This window comes from Aquarana catesbeiana, linkage group LG02 (genome assembly GCF_042186555.1).
Source record: "Aquarana catesbeiana isolate 2022-GZ linkage group LG02, ASM4218655v1, whole genome shotgun sequence".
Lineage (NCBI taxonomy): Eukaryota > Metazoa > Chordata > Amphibia > Anura > Ranidae > Aquarana > Aquarana catesbeiana.
Genome location: NC_133325.1, coordinates 573415923 through 573439604, shown reverse-complemented (window position 1 = coordinate 573439604; position 23682 = coordinate 573415923). Strand labels below are relative to the sequence as shown.

General features: G+C 41.2%; 1 protein-coding gene and 1 long non-coding RNA gene across 2 annotated transcripts in view; one reads left to right on the top strand and one right to left on the bottom strand.

Moving 5' to 3' along the window:
- LOC141128673 (myosin-binding protein H-like) overlaps positions 1-23682 on the bottom strand; it is a 110788-nt gene that overhangs the window by 26192 nt on the left and 60914 nt on the right. The window contains exons 4-5 of the mRNA XM_073616103.1: positions 7301-7389; positions 698-893 (exon numbers count right to left, since the gene is read on the bottom strand). Coding sequence (XP_073472204.1) covers positions 698-893; positions 7301-7389 — 285 coding nt within the window. The remainder of the gene's footprint in view (positions 1-697; positions 894-7300; positions 7390-23682) is intronic.
- LOC141128674 (uncharacterized) lies at positions 16764-19290 on the top strand. Its single transcript, XR_012241719.1, has 2 exons — positions 16764-17401; positions 18844-19290. It is a non-coding gene; the product is annotated as an uncharacterized lncRNA (long non-coding RNA).

Below are 23682 nucleotides of genomic sequence, written 5' to 3'. Positions count from 1 at the left end.
CATCAGAAAATTTTCAGATGGTGAGTACCCTCTTCACTTTCGATTTGAGACTAGCATCAAACAAAAAACTGACGAAAATTCGTTCAATAATTTGACCGTGTGTACAAGGCTTAAGGCTGGATTCACACCTATGCAGTTTTAGTGCTTTTTGCATTTTGCAGATTTGCACTACAGAACGTGTTCCATAGGAAACCATGTAAGATGGACTGTAGTGCAAATCAGCAAAATGCAAAAAGCATTAAAACTGCATAGGTGTGAATCCAGCCTAAGGCCTGATTTACACCTATGCAGGTTGCAGTTTGCATATTCCAGGTGCGTTTTGCGTTTTTCATTGCACGCTTTTGATCCATTGAAGTCTATGGAACCAAAAACCAGAAAAGAAGTCTCTGGTCCTTTCTATAAAATGCACAGATGTGAACTACATCCATAGGAAACCATGTTAAATGGACTGTAGTGTGTTTCTGCAAAACTGAAAACCCACTAAAAAATGCATAGGTGTGAACTTAGTAGTCATTTCCTTGATAGCTGGAGTTTACATTGATGAAAATATCCCCCACTACAGGTACACATGATAATCTGTAGCTTTCCCTTATGTTTTGGTACACAGCATATTTTGATTATAGCAATACCCTGAACCTGAATTTTTGTTTGCATATACAATCATCCACAAGATAATGTTACATTTCCCAATATTTACCGGCAATCTGTATTTCAATCTTGGCTTTATCCTCCAGGTCATCAATTTTTACTGAGACCTCATATGTTCCAGAGTCTTTTCGTTCAGCCTTACGAATAAAAAGAATAGTATCGCTATCACTATTCCTGACACTGGCTTGTTTTGGGTCCAGGGGCTGTCCACCCTTAGTCCAGGTAACTTGAGGCTTTGGCTTACCCTTTAAGAATGACATAGATTGTATTATTAAAATAGCAAAACCAAAATTAAACAACAAGCCAGGCATTTTTTGGGTGAGGAAAGGTAAAGCTAACCAAACACTGTTAGTTTTTTTTCTATTCAGCCACTGGGATACCTCCATCCACACAAATGAGGCGAATGGAGGAATCCCTCCCTGCCAAGACATTTATTCTGACAGCTGCACCCGCTGGTGTCAGCATATACTGCTGATCGGGAAAAAATTTCCAACAAGTCAATCAGACTGGCTGAATTTTGATCAGTGCATAGCCAGCTTAAAGTGGATGTAAACCCTCACATATACCGAACTGAACACCCTCAGATGATACACAGAGAAGAAACAAATCCTCCTATATAGTAGACATGTGCAATTCGTTTTGTTCCAAATTAGTTTTTTAACTAATTTCGACAAATGAGTTAGTTAGGAAATTTCCGAATTAACGAAAACCCCTTTAGTGAGATTTTCCAAACTCATGCTGATAAAAGTGGAATGAAGCACCAGAGAGAAACAACACTTAGATCTTTGGAGGGAGATAAGTAAACACTACAGATATATGTGTTTATATCAAATTTTATGAATGGGGTTTACATCCACTTTAAGGAAATCTACCATTTTATATTTTTTTATTTTTTATACCTGTTGGGGAGATGTTCCCTCAACCCTTTCCCAGTGGCATGAAAGAATTAGACAGAGAGACAGATAAACTAAAGGAGTTAACAAACTTCACATGCATAATGCATGTTTATCATGTTTATTCTGCACAAGACTGAATAATTGAACATTCACACAATATATTCAGTGAACATTCTCAACTCCTATAAAAAAAAAAATCTGCCTCAATGCCTGGTTGTTTCAATACAACTGTGAGCTTTTGGAATTCCCCTGCACATTCTGTTGACATTGTAACAGGAAGTAAAAACCTCCCTAACTGGGAAACAGATAACAATAAAAATTGATAAAAATAAAATAAATAAAAATTACAACAGTTTTGACAGCTATCCAAAACTAAAAAAATAAATGATCTGGTCAGAGTTCCAAGGTAAAGAAATGGTTTGGCAAATTTGTTGCTTTTTTATTGGTTTACTTTTAGTGTAGCATACACATACAGTAAGTATACTGTATATATCCATCAATTTTTAACATTGGTTGTTATCTCAGTACTTTGAAAGACTGGGTTTTTTTAAAGTCCAACTTGAACTTTCAGTTTAAATCACTTAATATACATTCCAGGAGCATGAAAACTGAAAGTGCATAGAAAGTCCTGCCCACCACCTGCAGAAACAGATCATTGCTCTCTGCAATATCTGTTTCAGTGGTGCCTCTTTGGTGATTGAAAAGTGGTGTATTATGGGAATGTTTGACCCTACTTCCAGAAGCGCATTTGTGAGGTCAGGCACTGATGTTGGACGAGAAGGCCTGGCTCGCAGTCTCCACTCTAATTCATCCCAAAGGCGTTCTATCAGGTTGAGGTCAGGACTCTGTGCAGGCCAGTCAAGTTCCTCCACCCCAAACTCACTCATCCATGTCTTTATGGACCTTGCTTTGTGCACTGGTCAAAATCATTTGGCGGAGGTGAGATTATGGTGTGGGGTTGTTTTTCCAGGGTTTGGGCTTGGCCTCTTGGCCAGTGAAGGGAACTCCTAAGGCGTCAACATGCCAAGACATTTTGGACAATTTCATGCTCCCAACTTTGTGGGAACAGTTTTGGGGATGGCCTCTTCCTGTTCCAACATGACTGCACACCAGTGCACAAAGCAAGGTCCATAAAGACATGGATGAGCGAGTTTGCGGTATAGAAACTTGACTGGCCTCAACCCGATAGAACACCTTTGGGATGTTTTAGAGCAGAGACTGCAAGCTAGACCTTCTTGTCCACATCAGTGTCTGACCTCACAAATGCGCTTCTGGAAGAATGGTCAAACATTCCCATAGACACACTTCTAAACCTTGTGGACAGCCTTTCCAGAAGAGATGAAGCTGTTATAGCTGCAAAGGGTGGGCCAACTCAATATTGAACCCAACGGACTAAGACTGGGATGCCATTAAAGTTCATGTGCCTGTAAAGGCAGGCGTTCCAATACTTTTGGTAATATAGAGTATGTCAATGTGAGCTCTGTAGATCTGAGCATTGTGCAGGGGGTGTATCAGACCACTGGAGATGTGGACTATTGTGCTCTGTGTTGAGGAGTCATCCAGATCTCCAGCATGATGCCAGCACAGGATATTTTAACCCTCGCTGCAGTACACTAGTTCATAAAAATATTAAAAAGGATGTCCACATCTATTACTGTTTATGCAGCCTGCCTGCATTACAGTAATAAAACCAGACGCTTCACTTGGACTTTAAAATGTAGCTCCTTGGTGATCTGTACTCTTCAGCCTACACAGCAACTCATCCAAATCTTCTCACCCCCTGCACCACACCCCACTGCATGCTCATCCTAATCTCAGTGTTCCGCTATGTAAATCCTATCTGCAAGTTGTTGACACACTCTTCTGTAAATGGAGTTTGAGCAGAGCATGAGCTAGGGGCAGGGCTGAGATTATTTTGTAGAGTTTCCGTTTGGCACTGGGCTGAGCAGGTAGCAAATATGCCTGGGGGACTATTTAAGAAAAATTCTGAGGGGGGGCAAGGGAGATTGAAGGGAGTTGAGAAAAGGATAAATGAAGACAATTACAACCGTGTAAATGGTAAGCTGCATTTCTTGTCATTAGATGTGACTTACATTTTCCATTGGTGAGATTTACATTTTTCCTGCAAAGTTTACATATTTTACCACTCATGATAAAATGACTTACAATAACATTTGACTATTTTTATACTAATTGGTCTGGATTTGCTAAAAAGGAAATGCACAGGAATGGGGAGAAATTGCTATTGATAATAATGGTATGCTTGTGTTGTGGCTTCACATAAGCACAGTGACCATCATGCACCTAGTGAATGTGATCCCTTACGGTCAATACATGTTGCATCTGTATGCAGTGTGCTGTGATTAACCAAATAAGGCTGTTTTGTGCCTTATAGGCAATTCTGCTGCATTAAAGCAACCCTGTCAGGGGAAAAATAATCCAATTCAAGGTGCAGCTCCCATTCTTCAATGGCCCATGTCTCCTAGCTCTCCTCCATTTCAGTGCTTCAGCCTCCCTCAGCGTCTTCAATGCAGTGGCGTTGCTAGGGGGGGGGCGGAGGGTGCGGACTGCACCTGGGTGACACCCGCCAGAGGGATGACATCCGTGGGTAGTGACACCGCTAACACTGCCTGCTGCCCTACACTCTTGGGTCTCGCTGCCTATTTCCCTCAGCAGAAGGGACCAAAGCCACCTCCCCCTCCTCTCTGTTTACATCCACACAGGAGGAGGAGCCCAAGGGACACACACCGCTGTGTACAGCATATCCGTCCACGCTGTTCTGAGGTCTGGGGGCGATGTCTATACTGATGGGGGTCTGCACTGAGTGGGGGTGTCTATACTGATGGGGGGTTCTACACTGAGTGGGGGTGTCTATACTGATGGGGGGTTCTGCACTGAATGGGGGTGTCTACACTGATGGGGATCTGCACTGAGGGGGGGTGTCTATACTGATGGGGTTGTTTTCACTGAGGGGGGTGTCTATACTGATGGGGTGGTCTGAACTGAGGGGGAGTGGCTATACTGATGGGGGTCTACACTGAAGGGGGGTGTCTATACTCATGGAGGGGTCTTCACTGAGGGTTGTGACTATACTGATGGGGGTCTGCACTGAGGTGGGTGTCTATACTGATGGGGGTCTACACTGAGGGTGGTGACTATACTGATGGGGGGTCTGCACTGAGGGGGCTGTCTATACTCATGGGGGGTGCCTATACTGAAAGGGTGGTCTATACTGATGGGGGGTCTGCACTGAGGGGGTGTCTGTACTGAGGGCGGGAGGTCTATACCGAGGGAGGGGTCAGTACTTAGTGGGGGCTTTATACTGAGGAAAGGGGGTCTGTACTTAGTGTGGTGGGTGTTTACTGAGAAAAGGGGGTCTGCACTTAGTGGGGGGTCAATACTGAGGAAAGGGGGTCTGTACTTAGTGTGGGGGGTCTGTACTGAGGGGGGAGGTCTATACTGACTGAGGGGAAGTCTATACTGAGGGAGGGGGGTCTGACTGAGGGGGGTCTGTAGTTAGGGGGGGTCTTTACTGAGGGGGGACTATAGTTGGTGAAGGAGGTTGACACAATTTTTTTCTGCACAGGGTGACACCAACCCTAGTGACGCCACTGCTTCAACGTTCAATATTTCCAGGAGTGTCGGATGCCCGCTGCACATTTTTTGTTCCAACCCTTATGTCACACCACTGATGCCTTAAATCACAGCACGTATTGCGGGATAAAGGAAACTGACATTCACTGAAGTGTTGAATTCTGAAGACACTGCTGGAGGCTGCAGCGCTGGAATGAGGAGGTGACCATAAACGCTCTTTTCTTACAGGGAACTGTAATTTAGATTATTTTCCCCTTAAAGGATCATTTCAAGCTATTGGTATGTCAAGAATCTGCATAAAAAACACAAAAAGCTATAGTATGACAAACACCACAATTGTTCAGTAAGGTTTAAAAGGTGAACAAATAGTTCACCTTTACACCATACACAGCCTACCCCCATCACTATGCACATGCCATACACAGCCTACCCCCATCACCATGCCCATGCCATACATAGCCTACCCCATCACCGTGCACATGCTATACACAGCCTACCCCCATCACCATGCACACGCCATACACAGCCTACCCCCATCACCATGCACTCGCCATACACAGCCTACCCCCATCACTGTGCACACTCCATAAAGAGCCTACCCCATCACCATGCACACTCCATACACAGCCTACCCCCATAACCATGCACACTCCATACACAGCCTACCCCCATCACTGTGCACACTCCATACACAGCCCCCCCCCCCCCCCCCCCCCAAAAAAAAAAAGGTGAACAAATAAAGTTGCAGCTCCAAAAAAAAAAAGAAAAGAAACAACAACAAAACAAACATTATGCTGTCAGTACTAATTTAACAATGTGAATACTAAGGATGAGCCGAACATCCCCCGGTTCGGTTAGCACCAGAACATACCGAACAGGCAAAAAATTCGGCAGAACACACGAACACCGTTAAAGTCTATGGGACACGAACATGAATAATCAAAAGTGCTCATTTTAAAGGCTTATATGCAAGTTATTGTCATAAAAAGTGTTTGCGAACCTGGGTCCTGCCCCAGGGGACATGTATCAAGGCAAATTTTTTTTTTTAAAAACGGACGGTTTTTCGGGAGCAGTGATTTTTTTTAATGCTTAAAGTGAAACAATAAAAATTGAATATTCCTTTAAATATCGTGCCTGGGAGGTGGCTATAGTATGCCTGTAAAGTGGCTCATTTTTCCTGTGTTTAGAACAGTACCACAGCAAAATGACATTTCTAAAGGAAAAATTGTCATGTAAAACTGATTGTGGGCTCTAATGAATTGTCGGGTTTCGGCAATATAGATAAAACTCATTGAAAAAAAGAGCATGGGATCCCCCCAGTCCATTACCAGGCCCTTTGGGTCTGGTATGAATATTAAGGGGAACCCCAAATCAAAATTTAAAAAAAAAATAGCTTAGGGGTCCCCCTAAAATCCATACCAGACCCTTCGGGTCTGATATGGAATTTAAGGGGAACCTTGCACCAAATGTAAAAAAAAATGGCGTAGGGGTCCCTCCAAAATCCATACCAGACCCTTACTGGGCACGCACCCTGGCAGGCCGCAGGAAAAGAGGGGGTGCGAGACAGCACCCCCCCTCCCGAACCGTACCAGGCCACATGCCCTCAACATGGGGAGGGTGCTTTGGGGTAGTCCACCAAAGCACCTTGTCCCCATGTGGATGAGGACAAGGGCCTCATCCCCACAACCCTTGCCCGGTGGCTTTCGAATTTGCCCCGAACACCGCATATTGTTCGGTGTTCGCAGAACATCCGAACAACCAAAGTTCGGCCCGAACTTATGCTCGGGCTGAACCTTTCGCCCATCCCTAGTGAATACAGGTGTTTATCATTACGACTTGCTTTCCCAGGTAGAAGCATATGAAATAGTGTATGAGAATTTGCCATGACCAAACTGTTCATGTATGCACATGAGTACTATAATTCCCCCGCAAAGCATTCACTATGCCTCCTTTTTCACTTGTTTTGTTTTTATACAATCACCTTAGATATCAGTGCACACTTGATCCTATTTGATTCTAGGTATGCCACCACTAGGCTTAGCAAACCACAGTAATTTTGGAATTATGTAAGTTGTTAGAAGCATCAATGCAATTATGAACCCACAGACTTCTTTTTAATAAATCTGGTGCATTAAATAATGCACATTAAAAATAAATTATACCTGGAAAGGAATAACAAGATTCACAGCCTCTCCAACATGTCTCACAAATGCTTGACGCAGGTATCTCGGGAGGCGGATTTTGGGGCGATCTATAAAATAAAAAGTTAAACATTTTTTGTTATTAATATATTTTTAATTTAGTCAAGCCAACAATAAAGATGCCACCTCAACACAAATACCATGATCTAATAAATTAAAGCTATGACCAAGAATGAACTGATACAATCATCATTCTCCTTTTTTATGTTTCAAAACTTCTTCTAACCTTTCAAGGCCTGCTAACACATATAAATTGTTTTCCAAGTTTAGAAAGGTTGTTTTAATTTTTTTCATTATACGTTTTCCTTTATTTTACATTTTTCTGGATAGGGTAAGTACTCTATCATTGTGAAAAAGTAAATATATTTTGTAAGTATACCTTGATTTATATCCCCCTTAAAATAGCGACGAGCAAGCATGTGAGTCATTTGCAGTTTAAGCAGAACTGCCAACTTATTTCTTTTACAGTGTCAAGACAAAAATAAATTTAGCAAGGTGTGCAACGTGAACCCATCACTCAAGGATTCACTTTGACAGTGCACAAGGACAAAATTAAAAATATTTATTTTTTAACTGAAATAAAATTTGTGAAAACATTTATCACATATAAAGTCTTCATTAAAGTACTACTCAAAGATAAACACTGCTCATCCAATAAAGCAACATAAAGAGCAGGATCAATACATACTGTAGTAACATATAGCACAATCATATCTATGGTTTTGTGATGAAGAAAAAAAAAATCATCTCAGCTACCATTGCGAAAATACTGCATAGGTGCCAGGCAGACTCTTCCTGCACCCCAGTAGTGAATGGTAAGGCTTGGTTCACACTAGGACGACTTGTCAGGCGACCTAGTCGCCTGACAAGTAGCGTCCCATTCTGTACAACGGAACCGTTCTAAGGGGAGCGACGCAAGTCGCTCCGACTTAGAAAAAGGTTCCTGTACTACTTTGGGGGCGACTTGGGGCGACTTGCATAGACTTCTATACAGAAGTCGTTTTGCAAGTCGCCCAGGCAGTCGTGTGCAGGTCGCCTTGGTGAGGCGACCTGCAAGTCGTGCCGCCCCTAGTGTGAACCGAGCCTTAGGCTGCAGAAATCTTTTCTGTCCTTTGGAAACATTTCCAGTAAACACCTGCAACACCTGTACCAATTTTTGTCCATTTATTTTTTTTCGTTTATGACTACTGAAGATTTATTAATCATGAATGAAGAATGTCTGACTTAAATAATTGTATTGATACTAGAGAAAAACATATTTTTTTAAAATAAACCACATTGTTGTAAAACACCAATGTTGTCAAAAATGCACAACCCAGAAAAACAGGTCCAAATGTATCCATTAATTATTCCAGCCAAAAATACTATTCATATGCTAAGCATACCAATAGAATATTAACGAATGTCCCACTTTGGGAACCTCTGCCACCTGAGAGTATTACCAGAAGACAGTGGTCACCAGCTTCAGACTCTCTTTTATATACTGATTAAAAGGGGTAAGACTGGCCTCTTGGTGACAAACAATGTAGATCTGCACTCTGCAGTTCTAATACAAGAAGATTTCCACTTCCAAATAAAGGTAGAACGCCAGTTTAACCAGATACGTTCACAGAGGGTATTCAATACAAACAATATGTTAATGGTATGAACAAGAAAAAAATAATTTAGAAAGTAAAACTTACCCATTTGGTACTGTTGGAGCTCCGTAAGTTGTATAGTTCACTGTAAATATCAGTTATAATTTCTTACATGACATAGAAGTTACGTGGTCAACACCTCCCCATCTTATGAAGACTTTAAATGCAACAAACAAGATTGGGTATATGTAATCAATGTTTTATATGGTAGGTAATTCAATTCGCATGGCGAGTCAGTGTTGGCCATTCAAATAAACTATTAGAAACAAGATACTGGCAATACCGTCACTATCTCCATATGGTGTGTCCTGTGTGGGTCTGTCTATTTTTTACACTGCTATACTTGTCAGTAGGTAATTTGGGTCTGAGTACCTAACTGTTGCATGTTAACCAAAGTTCTTTAGTTGTTTTATCCATTAGTAATACACAAATATTCTTATGGATCACAAATAAGTTAAACTTAGAAGTAATGTTATGCTGAAGAATAGGATTAATGGCCTGACCATTGAAGTGCACTGCTTTGCAAAATAGTGTCCATTGTGGTGTATTGAAAGCCCATTCACAAACAATGGTCTACTTTAACAAAACACACATTATTGGGTTACAAAATGCGTATTAATGCATCTTAACGCATCACTTGTAGGAACCAGCTTGCACAGTGTTTGAACGTAAACCAATCCTTTTGTTTTTAAATTTCCTTTCACTTCATGTTCCTATAACATAAAACATGAGGGGAAGTCTCAACACACTTAGGGAAATTCCCCTTTTAGACAGTTGTCACTGAAACAAGTATCTCCATTGTCAGATTTGCCCTCACCCTTTGTTATGGTGACCACTGTAAAACCTTGGATTTCCCTTCACTTTTTGTCTCTGTAATAATGGTAAAGACAACCCAAAACGGTAAATCTACTCAGTGGGGACACAGACAGCAATAACAAATTGACAAGGGTTCTTACCCTTCACCCACTTGATCCAAAACAAAGAAAAATAGTTTTGGCTATATATTAACCATTTAACACCATCTCCCAGTGGCCCTTTTAACCATTTCCCACCCGCCGTATAGTAAAATGACAGCAAACAGGATGCACTCTCGTTCTGGGATGACGTAATAGGATCGCACCTCAGTGCCGCCTATCAGTGTGGCATATTAGTGCCACCTCATCAGTGCCCCAGCTAATCAGTGCCCTTCGGTGCCGCCTCCTCAGTGACCATAAGTGCAGCCTCATCAGTGCCCATCAGTGCAGCCTGTCAGTTCCCATCAGTGCTGTCTCATCAGTGAAGGAGAAAAATTACTTATTTACAAAATTTACTGACAGAAACTAACAAAAACCCAGCAGTGATTAAATACCACCCAAAAAAGCTCTATTTGTGTGAAAAAAAATGATAAAAATTAAATTTAGGTACAGTGTTGCATGACCGCGCAATTGTCATTCAAAAATGTGACAGCTCTGGAAGCTGAAAATTGGCCTGTGCAGGAAGGGGGTGAAAGTGCCCAGTAGGCAAGTGGTTAAGCAAACTTTGATACCTGGGAGGCTATGTCGCTTTGATTTAATATGACTGCTGTGATAGGCTAACATGGTAGTCACATGATTGGGGAGCCATCCCACTGGCTGCCAGTCAAAAGTGCTGGTGGAGAGTTGTTGGTAACAGCTTGGTCAGTGTGCTGGGAGTGCACCATTAGTGTGTGCTCTCAGCACACAACCTCATGCTGCAGTGGACATATATATGCATTACACAGGCAGCAAGAGGTTAACATACCTAAGGAGGAGGAAAGGCTAATAACCAGTACCTGATATCGTCATAATTAGGGTTGACCTTGGGTTCAGGTTTACATATATTCAGCCAAACCTGGGAGATAATTTTCAGAGATTGACCAGTTCACTGCACATGGGAGATCCCTGTCCGATAGCTACACGTACACAAAGGTGTGGGGATGCTCATGATGTCATTGACCTAATATGGACACGTGGTTGTGCATCCCTACCGCTTTGTGTATGTGCAGCTAAGTGGTGAGGAATCTCCCACCCGCAACTGATTAGCCCAACACTGACAGCTTTTTTCTGGGTTCGGACTGAACTCAAGCTCATCTCTACTCACAATCTTTATATTTGTATCCACAGCATTTAAAGGAAACCTGTTATTAGAGAGGCTGCTATTGTTGGCTCCTTCTGAGAAGATTAGTTACCAGCTGTCTACCATGCTGAGTCTCCTTCCTCTAGTCATCAAGTTACAGACCCAGAACAAGTAAAAAAACAACAACATATGTATATACAGTATGTAATCTTGTTCTGGGTAAGTAACGTACTGAAGACAGAGGGTCAGCCTAACAGCTGAGAAAACCACTATTTTCAGAAGGGGGTCAGCATTGGCAGCCCAATAAATATGTCAAGACAGGTTTGGTAAGGGGTAAGAGGAGGTCCACAGGTGCTGGTGGCTAGGAAAAATGACGTGAACCTAAACTAAGTTGAGGCTGTTTTATAGTGCAAGAAAATCAAGTCGACAAGTCAATCAAGTCAATCAAGTCAACAATCACTTTTTTTTGGAGATTATTGGTTCACTTTAAAGTCATATGATGCTGTCTTCGATACTGTGGGCTGACCAGAAATGTAGTCAGTCTGCAGGAGTATTTCAGCTTTGTTTTTGGTTAGTTAGGATGTTGGGGAGCTATTTGCTCACACAGACAGCACCACGTGGGATATTGTTGGAAGTCTGATCATGCAGCATTTTCAGTCTGTTTAGATATGCACTACATGTAAATATTCTTATCCATATACGTAAATATTTGAAAAAATATTGTAGTTATACATGTGCGATACGGGGCAGCCATATTCACTCATTACATAAATAGGCTCTGTTTGCTTTAAAATATTGTTTTTATAATGTAAGCCTATTGCCCCGTACACACGGTCGGACATTGATCAGACATTCCGACAACAAAATTGTAGGATTTTTTCAGACGGATGTTGGCTCAAACTTGTCTTGCATACACACGGTCACACAAAGTTGTCGGAAAATCCGATCATTCTGAACGCGGTGACGTAAAACACGTACGCCAGGACTATAAACGGGGCAGTAGCCAATAGCTTTCATCTCTTTATTTATTCTAAGCATGCGTGGCATTTTGTGCTTCGGATTTGTGTACACACGATCGGAAATTCCGACAACGGATTTTGTTGTCGAAAAATTTTATAGCCTGCTCTCAAACTTTGTGTGTGGGAAAATCCGATGGAAAATGTGTGATGGAGCCTACACACGGTCGGAATTTCCGTCAACAAGGTCCTATCACACATTTTCCGTTGGAAAATCCGACCGCGTGTACGGGGCATAAGAGTTGAGCCTGTATTTAAAAACATTGCACTTCCTGTGTGGTTAATACCTTTTCTACACATGACAAAGAAAATAGGTGTAATTGCACTGTCAATTAGGGATCACTCTAACGATGGATCCATCAAAGTTATAGCCCAAACTTCCTTTTTTTTTTGGAATAGAGTAAGGAAAAATAAAACCCCTATCAGTTTTTTTATTTTGTTTTTGTTTTTTTTTTAATTATTATTATTTATTATTATTATTATTATTATTATTAAGCCAGTAGGATTTTTATTATTAACAATATTTTTCAGCACCAGCATCTTTTACAACACTGTGCATCCAATAGCTATGACAATGACCTCAAAGCATACACAAATGCATGAAATAAGAGTCCAGTCCACATCAGTTCATAATACGGATTGGCAGTAAATGTGTTGCAAAGACAATACCAATCAAACAAAAAAAAACATTAGCTAGAATAGAGACGTCACTGTAAGATATATTATTATATAATGCACAAGCATGTAAAAAAAATGCACACAGAAAAAAAAAATCCACATCCTCACACATACTGTACACATACACACTGCTTTTCACATTAGCTCCAGGGTATGACAAGTGTGACTTCTTGTGATGAATAGCAAGTTCTCAAAGGACAAGCTGCAGAAAGGTATCTAATTGGGTGCATCTGTCAGCTTGCTATTAAACTCAAGCTGTCCCCTTGGTATGCCTGTGTCCATCCTGCTGACCATGGGGACTTCTAAAATTAGATGCTTTGGTTTCACACATCTCTCCTTGTAAAGGGAATCCTAAATCTGTGTGTCCGCTAGGATGTATCCTAGTTTCAAGTTAAGAGGAAATATATAGAATCAAACATAGGTGACATGTATAAAACCTGTGCGCTCTGAAAACAGGTTATTACTAAAAAATGTCAGTAACACTTTATCTTGCAGAGTTATTAAAAGTTTCCAAAAGTGCTTTATTACTTATGTATTTATTAATAAAACACTCATATTAGACAATTATATAAACTTTGATGAGTTTCTGGCCTGTGTGTGTTTTATATTTTATGGGTTAATGTCAGTTTCATCAAATTCTAAGTGTGTCTCAGTTAATCAGTTATTAAATGGAGAGCTAGCGAAGTGTCATCATAAATTGTGATTTAGTTCTACCTGAGTGCATCAGAATGAAAGCTCTTTATTTACACCATACAGGACAGTGAAAAGAGCAAGCCGTATTGCGATGCAATATAATGGCCCATATCTGTGTCCGCTCTGTATACACTAGTCCACATAGCAAAACCTCTTTGATATACATCTTTAACCTTGTGGGCTGTCATCAAGAAATCTTTAGAATTGTGGCCCATGTTCTTAATGACGCCCCGTGGGAGGGACGAAACGCGTTGACATAATTTCCAGATTTGCAACCAAAGGCCTTACTTCCACCCTCCGTGGAGTGCACGCCGAGTCGCAACGAATGCGGAAGAGCCTCGTTATTGTTCAAATGTCCATTTTATTCAGAGATTTTCTACGTGGAATTTTTTTATTACGCAAATAAATCTTTCTTACTGTACTTCACTATGAGTACCTTTTTCTTTTATTGAGCCTGGTGGATATTACAGCTGCCCTAAAGAGTAGCATTTTAGAGGCCCCAATAAGGACGCCAAAGAGACCTGGTATTCCCAACTCCAGACACATGTGTGTTTGACCCCCAGACTGAAAAGCTGAGGGCCCATTTTCTTTGGTGAGTGGGGATATGAGAGGGGAGGGGAGTGTGGCACACTGCATGGCATGTTTACTTGAAGCACTTCAGTACTTTGTCTATGGAATTTGGAGCACTGAGCACTTTATGTGACTTTTTGAAAGGACTTTGAACTTTTTTCATGTGTTTTCTCTGCTTGTCACTGTTAGCTATACACATGTATTTTTATATTTAATGGCCCATATCTGTTTACAAGAGTACTGCCTAAAGAATTTTTGATTGCTTGATATAGGTGACTGTGCTTTACACATTTTCTATTATGAATAAGCCCAACATTTTGTTTATCCTTTAACCAGTTAAAGACCACTCGCCGCAGCTGTACTGTGGCAGGTTGGCTCTCCTGCACGAATCGCCGTACATGTATGGCGGCTCGCCCAGGCGCAGGTGCGGGAGGGCGCATGCCGCCGTTGGTGCGCTCTCGCACCTGCTGCACACTGCGGGAGCCTGCCCGCAGGTTGGGTGGACTTGATGTCTGCCGGCGACCCGCAATCGCCTAGTCCAGAGGCAGAATAGGGATCTGCCTTTGTAAACAAGGCAGATCCCCATTCTGACAGATGACATGACAGGGATCTACTGTTCCCAGTGATCGGGAGCAGTGATCTCTGTGATATCCCAGGCAGCCTATCCCCCCTACAGTTAGAAAATGCTGAGGGAACACACTTAACCCCTTGATAGCCCCCTAGTGTTAACCCCTTCCCTGCCAGTGTCATATTTACATTGGTCAGTGCATTTTTATAGCACTGGTCCCCAAAAAGTGTCATTTGGGGTCAGATTTGTCTGCAGCAATGCCGCAGTCCTGCTAAAAATCGCAGATCGCCGCCATTACCATTAAAACAATAAAAAAAATAAAAGTCCCTAAATCTATCTCATAGTTTGTAGACAATATAACTTTTGCGCAAACCAATCAATGTACGCCTATTTCTTTTAAATTGTCTCTCTTTGTTTATAGTGCAAAAAATAAAAACCACAGAGAAGTGGGAGTAAACTCCCATGCATGAATTTTGCCCCTCTCCATGACTTTTCCATCAAAATCAACAATGCAACCATCAGTCCCTCCCCTCACGCCAGGGTACTAGGTGTAATCCTAGACTCTGACTTGTCATTTCAGCCTCAAATCCAATCGTTGTCAAAAGTTTGTAGAATTCACCTCCGTAACATCTCTAAAATTCGCCCCTTTTTAACAAATGAAACCACCAAGCTCCTCATTCACTCCCTTGTTCTCTCTCACCTTGACTATTGCAACTCCCTTCTCATTGGCCTGCCTCTCCATAGGCTATCCCCTCTTCAGTCTATCATGAATACTGCTGCCAGACTTATCCACCTTACCAACCGCTCAGTGTCTGCCAACCCTCTCCTCCAATCCCTATACTGGCTCCCAGTCACCCAGCGAATTAAATTCAAAATACTAACCACAACATACAAAGCCATTCACAACTCTGCCCCGAGCTACATCACTAATCTTGTCTCCAAATATCACCCAAATCGACCTCTCCGCTCTTCTCAAGACCTCCTGCTCTCAAGTTCTCTCATCTCCTCCTCCCATGCTCGTCTCCAGGATTTCTCCAGAGCCTCTCCCATCCTCTGGAACCCACTACCTCAACCTGTTCAGTTATCCCATACTCTTTCTACCTTCAGACGATCCCTGAAAACTCATCTCTTCAGGGAAGCTTATCACGTCTCCAACTAATCTTCTACCACTTCCACCAGCTCATTCCCCACAGTTACAACCTTTTGTACCACCTGCCCCACCCTATTAGATTGTAAGCTCTTCTGAGAAGGGCCCTCTTAATCCTCTTGTATTTTATTGTATTACAACTGTATTGTCTACTTTTTATATTGTAAAGCGCTGCGTAAACTGTTGGCGCTATATAAATCCTGTATAATAATAATAATAATCTGCACATTATACACACACACACACATGGACAATCTGCACATTACACACACACATGGACAATCTGCACATTACACACACACATGGACAATCTGCATATTACACACATGCACACAATCTGCACATTACACACACACTCACACATATCAACAGTCTTCAATACACACACTCACACATATGAACAATCTGTATATTACACACACACATGGACAATCTGTACATTACACCCACACACACACACACACATGGATAATCTGTACATTACACCCACACTCAAAATGCACATTACACACACACACACACATATGGACAATCTGTACATTACACCCACACTCAAAATGCACATTACACACACACACACGCACACACACACACACACATACACCCACACACACACTCATGCACACATATGGACAATCTGTACATTACAAACACACACACACACTGCACATTACACACACACATACACACAAACTGCACATTACACACAGACACATACAATCTGCACATTACATACAAATAATCTGCACATTGTGCACACATATTCACATCACACACATGCATAATCACAACCTGTACCTTATCCATAAACTTATGATATATTTGCATGTTTTTTTAAGACTGGGGTTTCAGATACTGTAATTAAAATGCCCTTATTTTCTTTTTTTTATCAGGTGACATCTCATGTCTATGGGTACCAGCGGACCTGAGAAAACATGCCCAATGATCATCCATGGGTAAAAAAAAACAGTCTATGCTGGTTACCTTAGGTAATTTATTATGTTTTTGTCCAAGATAATCCAGCACTTCAGATATCTTATCTGTCTTCATGGGCATCACTGGAAGAACTGAAAATCTTTGGCTGATGGTACAGTATGATGTCTGCATGCCTGACTAATCTCTAATGGCTGTGGACCAACTGGTGCTGTTAATATTTTCATTAAAATATTAATTGCACACAGTTTATTAACTATGCATGAAAACATAGGAACTGGGGTGCAGAAAAATGGCAGCAGGTGCTCTGGACTGATGAGTCAAATTTTTAAATATTTGTAGCAGGAGGGGGCAGTTTGTTTGCTGCTCGCTGAAGGACTGGAGAGCGATACAATAATAAGTGTCTGCAGGCAACAGTGGAGCATGGTGGAGGTTCCTTGCAAGTTTGGGGCTGCATTTCTGTAAATGTACTTGGAGATTTTGTCAGGATTATTGGTGTCCTCAACGATGAGAAATACAGGCAGAAACGTATCCATCATGCCATGTTATCATAGAGGCGTGTTATTGGTCCCAAATTTATTCTGCAGCAATATAATTACACCAAACATACAGTCAATGACTTTAAAAGCTATCTTCAGCAAGAAGAAAACAAGGAGTCCTGGAAGAGATGGTTTTGCCTCCACAGAGCCCTGATCTAAACATCATCAAGTCTGTCTGGGATTACATGAAGTGACCGAAGGATTTGAGGTAGCCGACATCCACAGAAGATTTGTGGTTAGGTCTCTAAGCCGTTTGGAAGAACCGATAAGAATCTAGAAGAATTGATGCTGTTTTGAAGGCAAAGGGTGGTCACACCAAATATTGATTTGATTTGAATTTCTCTTCTGTTTATTTATTTTCCATTTTGTTAATTGATTTTATATATATATATATATATATATATATATATATATATATAACTAACACTTCTATTTCTAAAAGCCTTCTTAATTTACAGCATTTTTTTTTACACCTGCCTAAAACTTTTGCACAGTAATATATATATATATATATATATATATATATATATATATATATATTTACACACACAGTATATTAACTTTAAAGTCCTAGTCATAAAAGAAGAAGAAAAACAAAAAGTAAAATTGTCACACAGATAAAATAGAAATGAAGGCAAAACATTTTTGTGTAGATATCAAAAAACATTATAAATACCTTTTTCCCCCTTTTTTTTAATAAGTGATCAAATTCCCTCTGTTCTCAGCTGCATAAGCTGGGGGGGGAGGAGAAGCAGCAGCACACTGAGCTTCCCATCGGTGCACGGGGGCGTGTCAGGACAAGACTGATCATTTGGAGGAGAGTACACTGAGCTCCCAGCATAGCTAGAGAACTGACCACAACGTGATCTCCTGCTTAGTGTGGTCAGTTTTTAACAGGAAAGCAAGGGGACTGGCAGGGACACCATTGATTTCACATAAAGGAAGTAATACAAGGAAAACAGGATACTTTCTCATACAAGTACATGGTACAGCAGGGACATATTAGGAAAATGATGTGTTGTGGTAACAACCACTTTAACACTATTAGGTTAACCCCTCCTTGCCTGCCCCTGTGTCTCTGTAGTTCTGAATTCCTGGGGGCTGGAAGGATCTGCAATTATGTGATCACTGTGAGGGTACAACCTTTACAATATGTAAGCCAATTGGATTCAGGGTACATCCCCCCAAGCCCCAGGTGCATGCGGAATGGATTGTGCAGCCACACTTTCCCGTACATTGTGTAAGTAGATACATGTTTTCCTTTTTTATCAACAAATGGTCTTGAGGTAATGCACTAGGCTGTGCGCCCTCTCTTGTTTGTGTAATTCACAGTAAGACTAATATGCAACTAGAGTACTAACATCCTTATATAAAACAGTGTTCAGAATAGTGAAGCCCAGAGCAGCCAGTCAAGACTAAAGTGTATCTATGGTCACAATGTAAAATCATTTATTCATTTCCATATTGTATTTCAATTATGTTAAGCCTACTCCTATTATTCTGAACAATCTTAAAGTTTGTAAACCTTGTGAAGATCCATTTACTGAAGAAGAATTTACTTCCTTGAATTCTGTGACATATATTCACTATGTCCTGTGGGTAGGCACTGATGTGTCACACATTTCACAGAGCCTGCCTTCTGATCTACAGAGGTGCTGAGAGGAGGCGTTTCAGGAGGCGGAGTCAGTACAGGAATCACTTCTTGCAGGCAGCACGATACCATGGGATATGTAGTCCTTGGAAATGGAAAGTAAACAGCAGAGAAGAAGCTGCAAAGCATGCAGGGAATCCAGGAAGTTGTGGAAAGAGATGACCAGCAAACAGGCAGAACTCACAACATTAAAGAAGATTTTTGAAGTAAGCATATATTGGAGTGTCAAATATAACTATTGTTTGTATTGATATTACAATGCTGATGTCATAAAATGAATGTGCATGCTGTGACCATAGATCTACTTTAAGGCGGACCAGTGAAGTGACGATTCTGGTTCGTAACCATTTTTTTCTGTGCAGCAAATATTCATTGATTTCATAAGTGTTTTATTAAAAAGCCAAGTCATAAGTTAACCAAAACTATCATACTTTGCCTTGCAGCAATTGGGCTCTTAGTTGTATTTGTGTTGAATATCCTTTATTTCAGTTCAGTGCCGGACACGTGAAGCTCAGGCTACACTTCATGTTGGTCTCTGTTGAAGTTATGTATGGCATCCCCACAATGCAGCTGGTGCACATTACAAATGCTTCCTACAGGATTAGCAGCAACCAGCTGGAATCCCTTTAAAAGTGTAGTATGCGCAGGATGTAATATTTTTTCTACTCTTCCCTGTTAACACATTTCTCTGAACTTGCTGTGAAAAATAGCTAACTATAATATTACCAAGCTCTGAAAATAATGATCAGCTCATCTCTTAACATCTCAATATACTGTACATATTACAATAGAAGCCAAGATCGAGAACACAGGGACATGACGTCAAACTAGCAGGAGGGAAGTTAAAAACTAATCTTGGAAAGTATTATTTTACCAAAAGAGTAGTTGATGCTCAGAATAGACTTCCAGCAGAGGTAGTGAGTCAGTCAAAAGTAAGTGGATTCAAACATGCAGGGTACAAACATAGATCTAGGCTCAGACAAAAAGACAGTTACCAAAAAGAAAAAAACTAACAAAAAAACAAAACCTGTATAAAAAAATTTTTTAAAAATGGGGCAAACACTATGGACCACTTGATATTTCTTTTGCCATCGCTTTTCTATGTTTAAAATATTTTTTTACTATGTGCTTGGGTTCAGAGAATGCTAGTTACCTGGCATTCATGCTGCTTCTCTGTCTTTAATACTTTCTAAATCATTTACCAGGAAAAAGCATGCAAATTAGGAGTTCTGGCTTTACTTGCTTCATCCTTGTTTTCTTTCACTGGCCCAAATTACTTAAAGGTAAACTCCAGAAGCTCAACCACTTTGTAAAATTTGCTGGATTACTATGGGTGAAGTCCAATAAGGTGAATGCCACCTCATGGACTTATTTTTTTAAAGGAAAAGTACAGCCAAAGCTCGTACAGATTGTTTTTCACTCCTGTGACCTGCTGAAGCCCACTGTCAGCTGAAGTCACAGAGCCGGTCCAGGCTTGGGAAAGATTGCAACCATATGGTGGGGATCCACCCATATGACTGCTGAGCCGCTGAGAGTCTGAACCAGCTGCTCCCACCCCCCTCCACAGTCCAGTGCTCCAGTGAGTGCGGGGTGGGGGGGCAGAGCAGAAAACCAGTGACTGACGGTCACCAGCTCTCTGCTCAGGGAGCCCCTGAGAACCGATCGACCAGCGGTGTTTGATCGCTCAGTTCTCAGCCTTAGAGCTGGCGGGGGACAACCTACGTAGTTAACTATGCTTCAAAAAAATAATAATTCCCATACTTCTCTTTTAATTTACAGTTTATATTTTTGCTAAGAGCTGGGAGTATAGCTATCGCGATACTTCTGGTGCTCTGATGCTTGACCTTCTGGTCTCAGCTCCAACAGCTCTAGAATAGTATGCAATTTTAGGTCATTGGAAATTTTTCAAGTAGATATTGAGACTCAAGTTTATAGTCCCTTAAACAAGCATTGTTTAGCCTCACGAGTTGTAATTTATACCATATAGTATTTTAACTAAAAGCTTGCCATACATCTATAGGTTTGAAGGAAAGAAATCTAACATATTCTTTTATCCACACTAAACAGTATAGATGGTTGAATCTCTTATGCCCCGTACACACGGTCGGATTTTCTGTCGGAAAATGCTCGATGGGAGCTTGTTGTCGGAAATTCCGTCCATGTGTAGGCTCCATCGGACATTTTCCATCTGAATTTCCGTCACACAAAATTTGAGATCTGGATCTCAAATTTTCCGACAACAAAATCAGTTCTCGTAAATTCCGATTGTGTGTACACAATTCCAACGCACAAAGTTCCACGCATGCTCAGAATCAAGCAGAAGAGCCGCACTGGCTATTAAACTTCATTTTCCTCGGCTCGTCCTACATGTTGTACGTCACCGCATTTCCGACAAGATTTGTGTGACTGTGTGTATGCAAGACAGGTTTGAGCCAACATCCTTCGGAAAAAAAACATGGATTTTGTTGTCAGAATGTGCGATCGTGTGTACAGGGCATAACTGTGAGAGATTTAGAGCATTTTTTAATGACAGGACGTTAGGAGGAGTGGTGCCGATAGGGCCACCCATTGATTGAAGTTCAGCTAGTTCAGAAGGAACTAAGTGAAATTCACTCAGTGTATGGCCAGTTTTACTCTTTTTCTCCTTATGCCCTGTACACACGACCGGTTTTGCCATCGGAATAAACTCTGAAGGTTTTTCCAACGGAGTTCCGACAGAATTCCGCTCAAGCTGTCTTGCATGCACACGGTCACACCAAATTCCAACCGTCCAGAACGCGGTGACGTACAACGCGTACGACAGGACTAGAAAACGGACGTACAATAGCCAGTAGCCAATAGCTCCCGTCTCGTACTTGCTTCAGAGCATGCGTCGTTTTTGGTGTGTCGGAACAGCATACAGACCAGCGTTTTTTCCGATAGTAATTTTGTTCCGTCAGAAAAATATAGAACATGTTCTCTATCTAAGTCCGTCTGAATTTTCGACAAAAAAAGTCCAATGGGGCATACACACAGTTGGAATATACGATGAAAAGCTCCCATCGGACTTTTTCTGTCGGAAATTCCACTCATGTGTACGCGGCATAACAAGTGTTTTTTGTTTTTCAGCAGTGGTTTAAGGTGGCGAAGGGCACCCTTACTAATTAAGAGACCTTGCACAGCTTTGAAATATGATATAATGGTGGTCAAAGGGCCTGGAGTACTTTAGCTAAGAGCCTTCTTTAAGTCTTCAAGTTTAATAATTAGCAAATGTTGTACAGGTTATTCCTCTAGTGGCTTCTTGTTTTACTTTGTCAGGAGATTTACAGAGGCCATAGATATTCCTTAATGGCTATATGACAGAACCGTGTTCTATTTCAAAGATTTCGGCAAGTTTCTCCTGACTGAGGCCTGGATCTAGGGTGGTGCTGGTGCAGGCTGTGCTCCCCCCCCTCCATATTTTAGTCTCACCCACCTCCCCCCTCAGGTCTCTGAGACCCAGTTCCCAGAGCAGCCCCCTCCACCTTCCTCTTCAGTAGTTGGTTGCTAGGACTGGCAGCATCCTAACAACCAATGATGTCACATGCGCAGTGGAACTTCCTCCATCTGTCTGGTGCTGAAAGGCACTCCGACGGGGAGAGTTCATGTAAGGGGGGGCACTTTGATAGGGACAGTTGTTGTAAAGGGGAACTCCTATAGGGACAGTTAATATTTGGGAGCACTCTCATGGGAAATTTTTTTCTTTATAATCTTTATTTAACAAACATTTTTACAATTTTTATACAACACATACATATCCACTTTTTATCTATTGCATATATCATCATTTTCATAATCAGGTCCACATAACCTATTATATTAACCCATGTAGATCCCTAATATTTAATAAAACAGTACACCACATTTACATATTAATTCTAACCCCTCAATCATACCCCACTCATACCCATTCATAACCACATATCAAAACAAACAAAAAAAAAGAGAAAGGGGGGGGGGGACCCAAGGGGGATCCCTTCACCCCCGCCCCCCCTTACCTCCCCATACTTCCCTTTATAATGTCAATAAGGCCCTGTACTCTCCCCAAGCTTGCCAAGAGGTTATGATCTGTTTTTTTAAACCAGCTTCCACAACCAGCCTCTCTTCCAATAATCGCATCTCGCACATTTCACGCTCCCATTTGTCTATAGAAGGCTCTATTTCGCTTTTCCATTTTCTGGCTATGATCGTTCGAGCTGCTGTTAGGAAATGTTTTAAAATACCCTTTTTTATATTTTTCACCGATCCCGGGATCATGGATAATACTGATATAAATATATCAGGCTGTATGTTGATTCCTGTCACTGCCATATGTACTCTAAATATTTCTTTCCAGAAATTCAGGACCCTCGGGCAGTAATACCATATATGTGACATTGTACCCTTTGCTCCCCGATACCTCCAGCATACCTCTTCATTTTCTTCATTTATCCTATGCATATCTACTGGACATCTATACCATCTTGCTAATATCTTAAAATTTCTCTCTTGATGTCTATAGGAGATCGATAACTTATGCGTTAATGCTATTGCTTTTTCCCATTTTGCTTTAGGGATTGTTATCCCCAGATCTTCCTTCCATCTTTTTATATATGTTACCTCCTGTTCCTTATTTTTTTAAATTAATATATATTTATATACCTTGGATAGGATATGTGTTGGTTTTTGCTCCTGTACGAGCATTTTTTCCAATTCTGTCAGTGGTCTATCTATTACATCCTCCTTCGTCAGAGAAAAGATATACTCCTGTAGCTGTCGATACTGCATCCAATTTGTTTTACATTCTATACCTAAAGCCTCTAATGGAGGAAATCTATTCC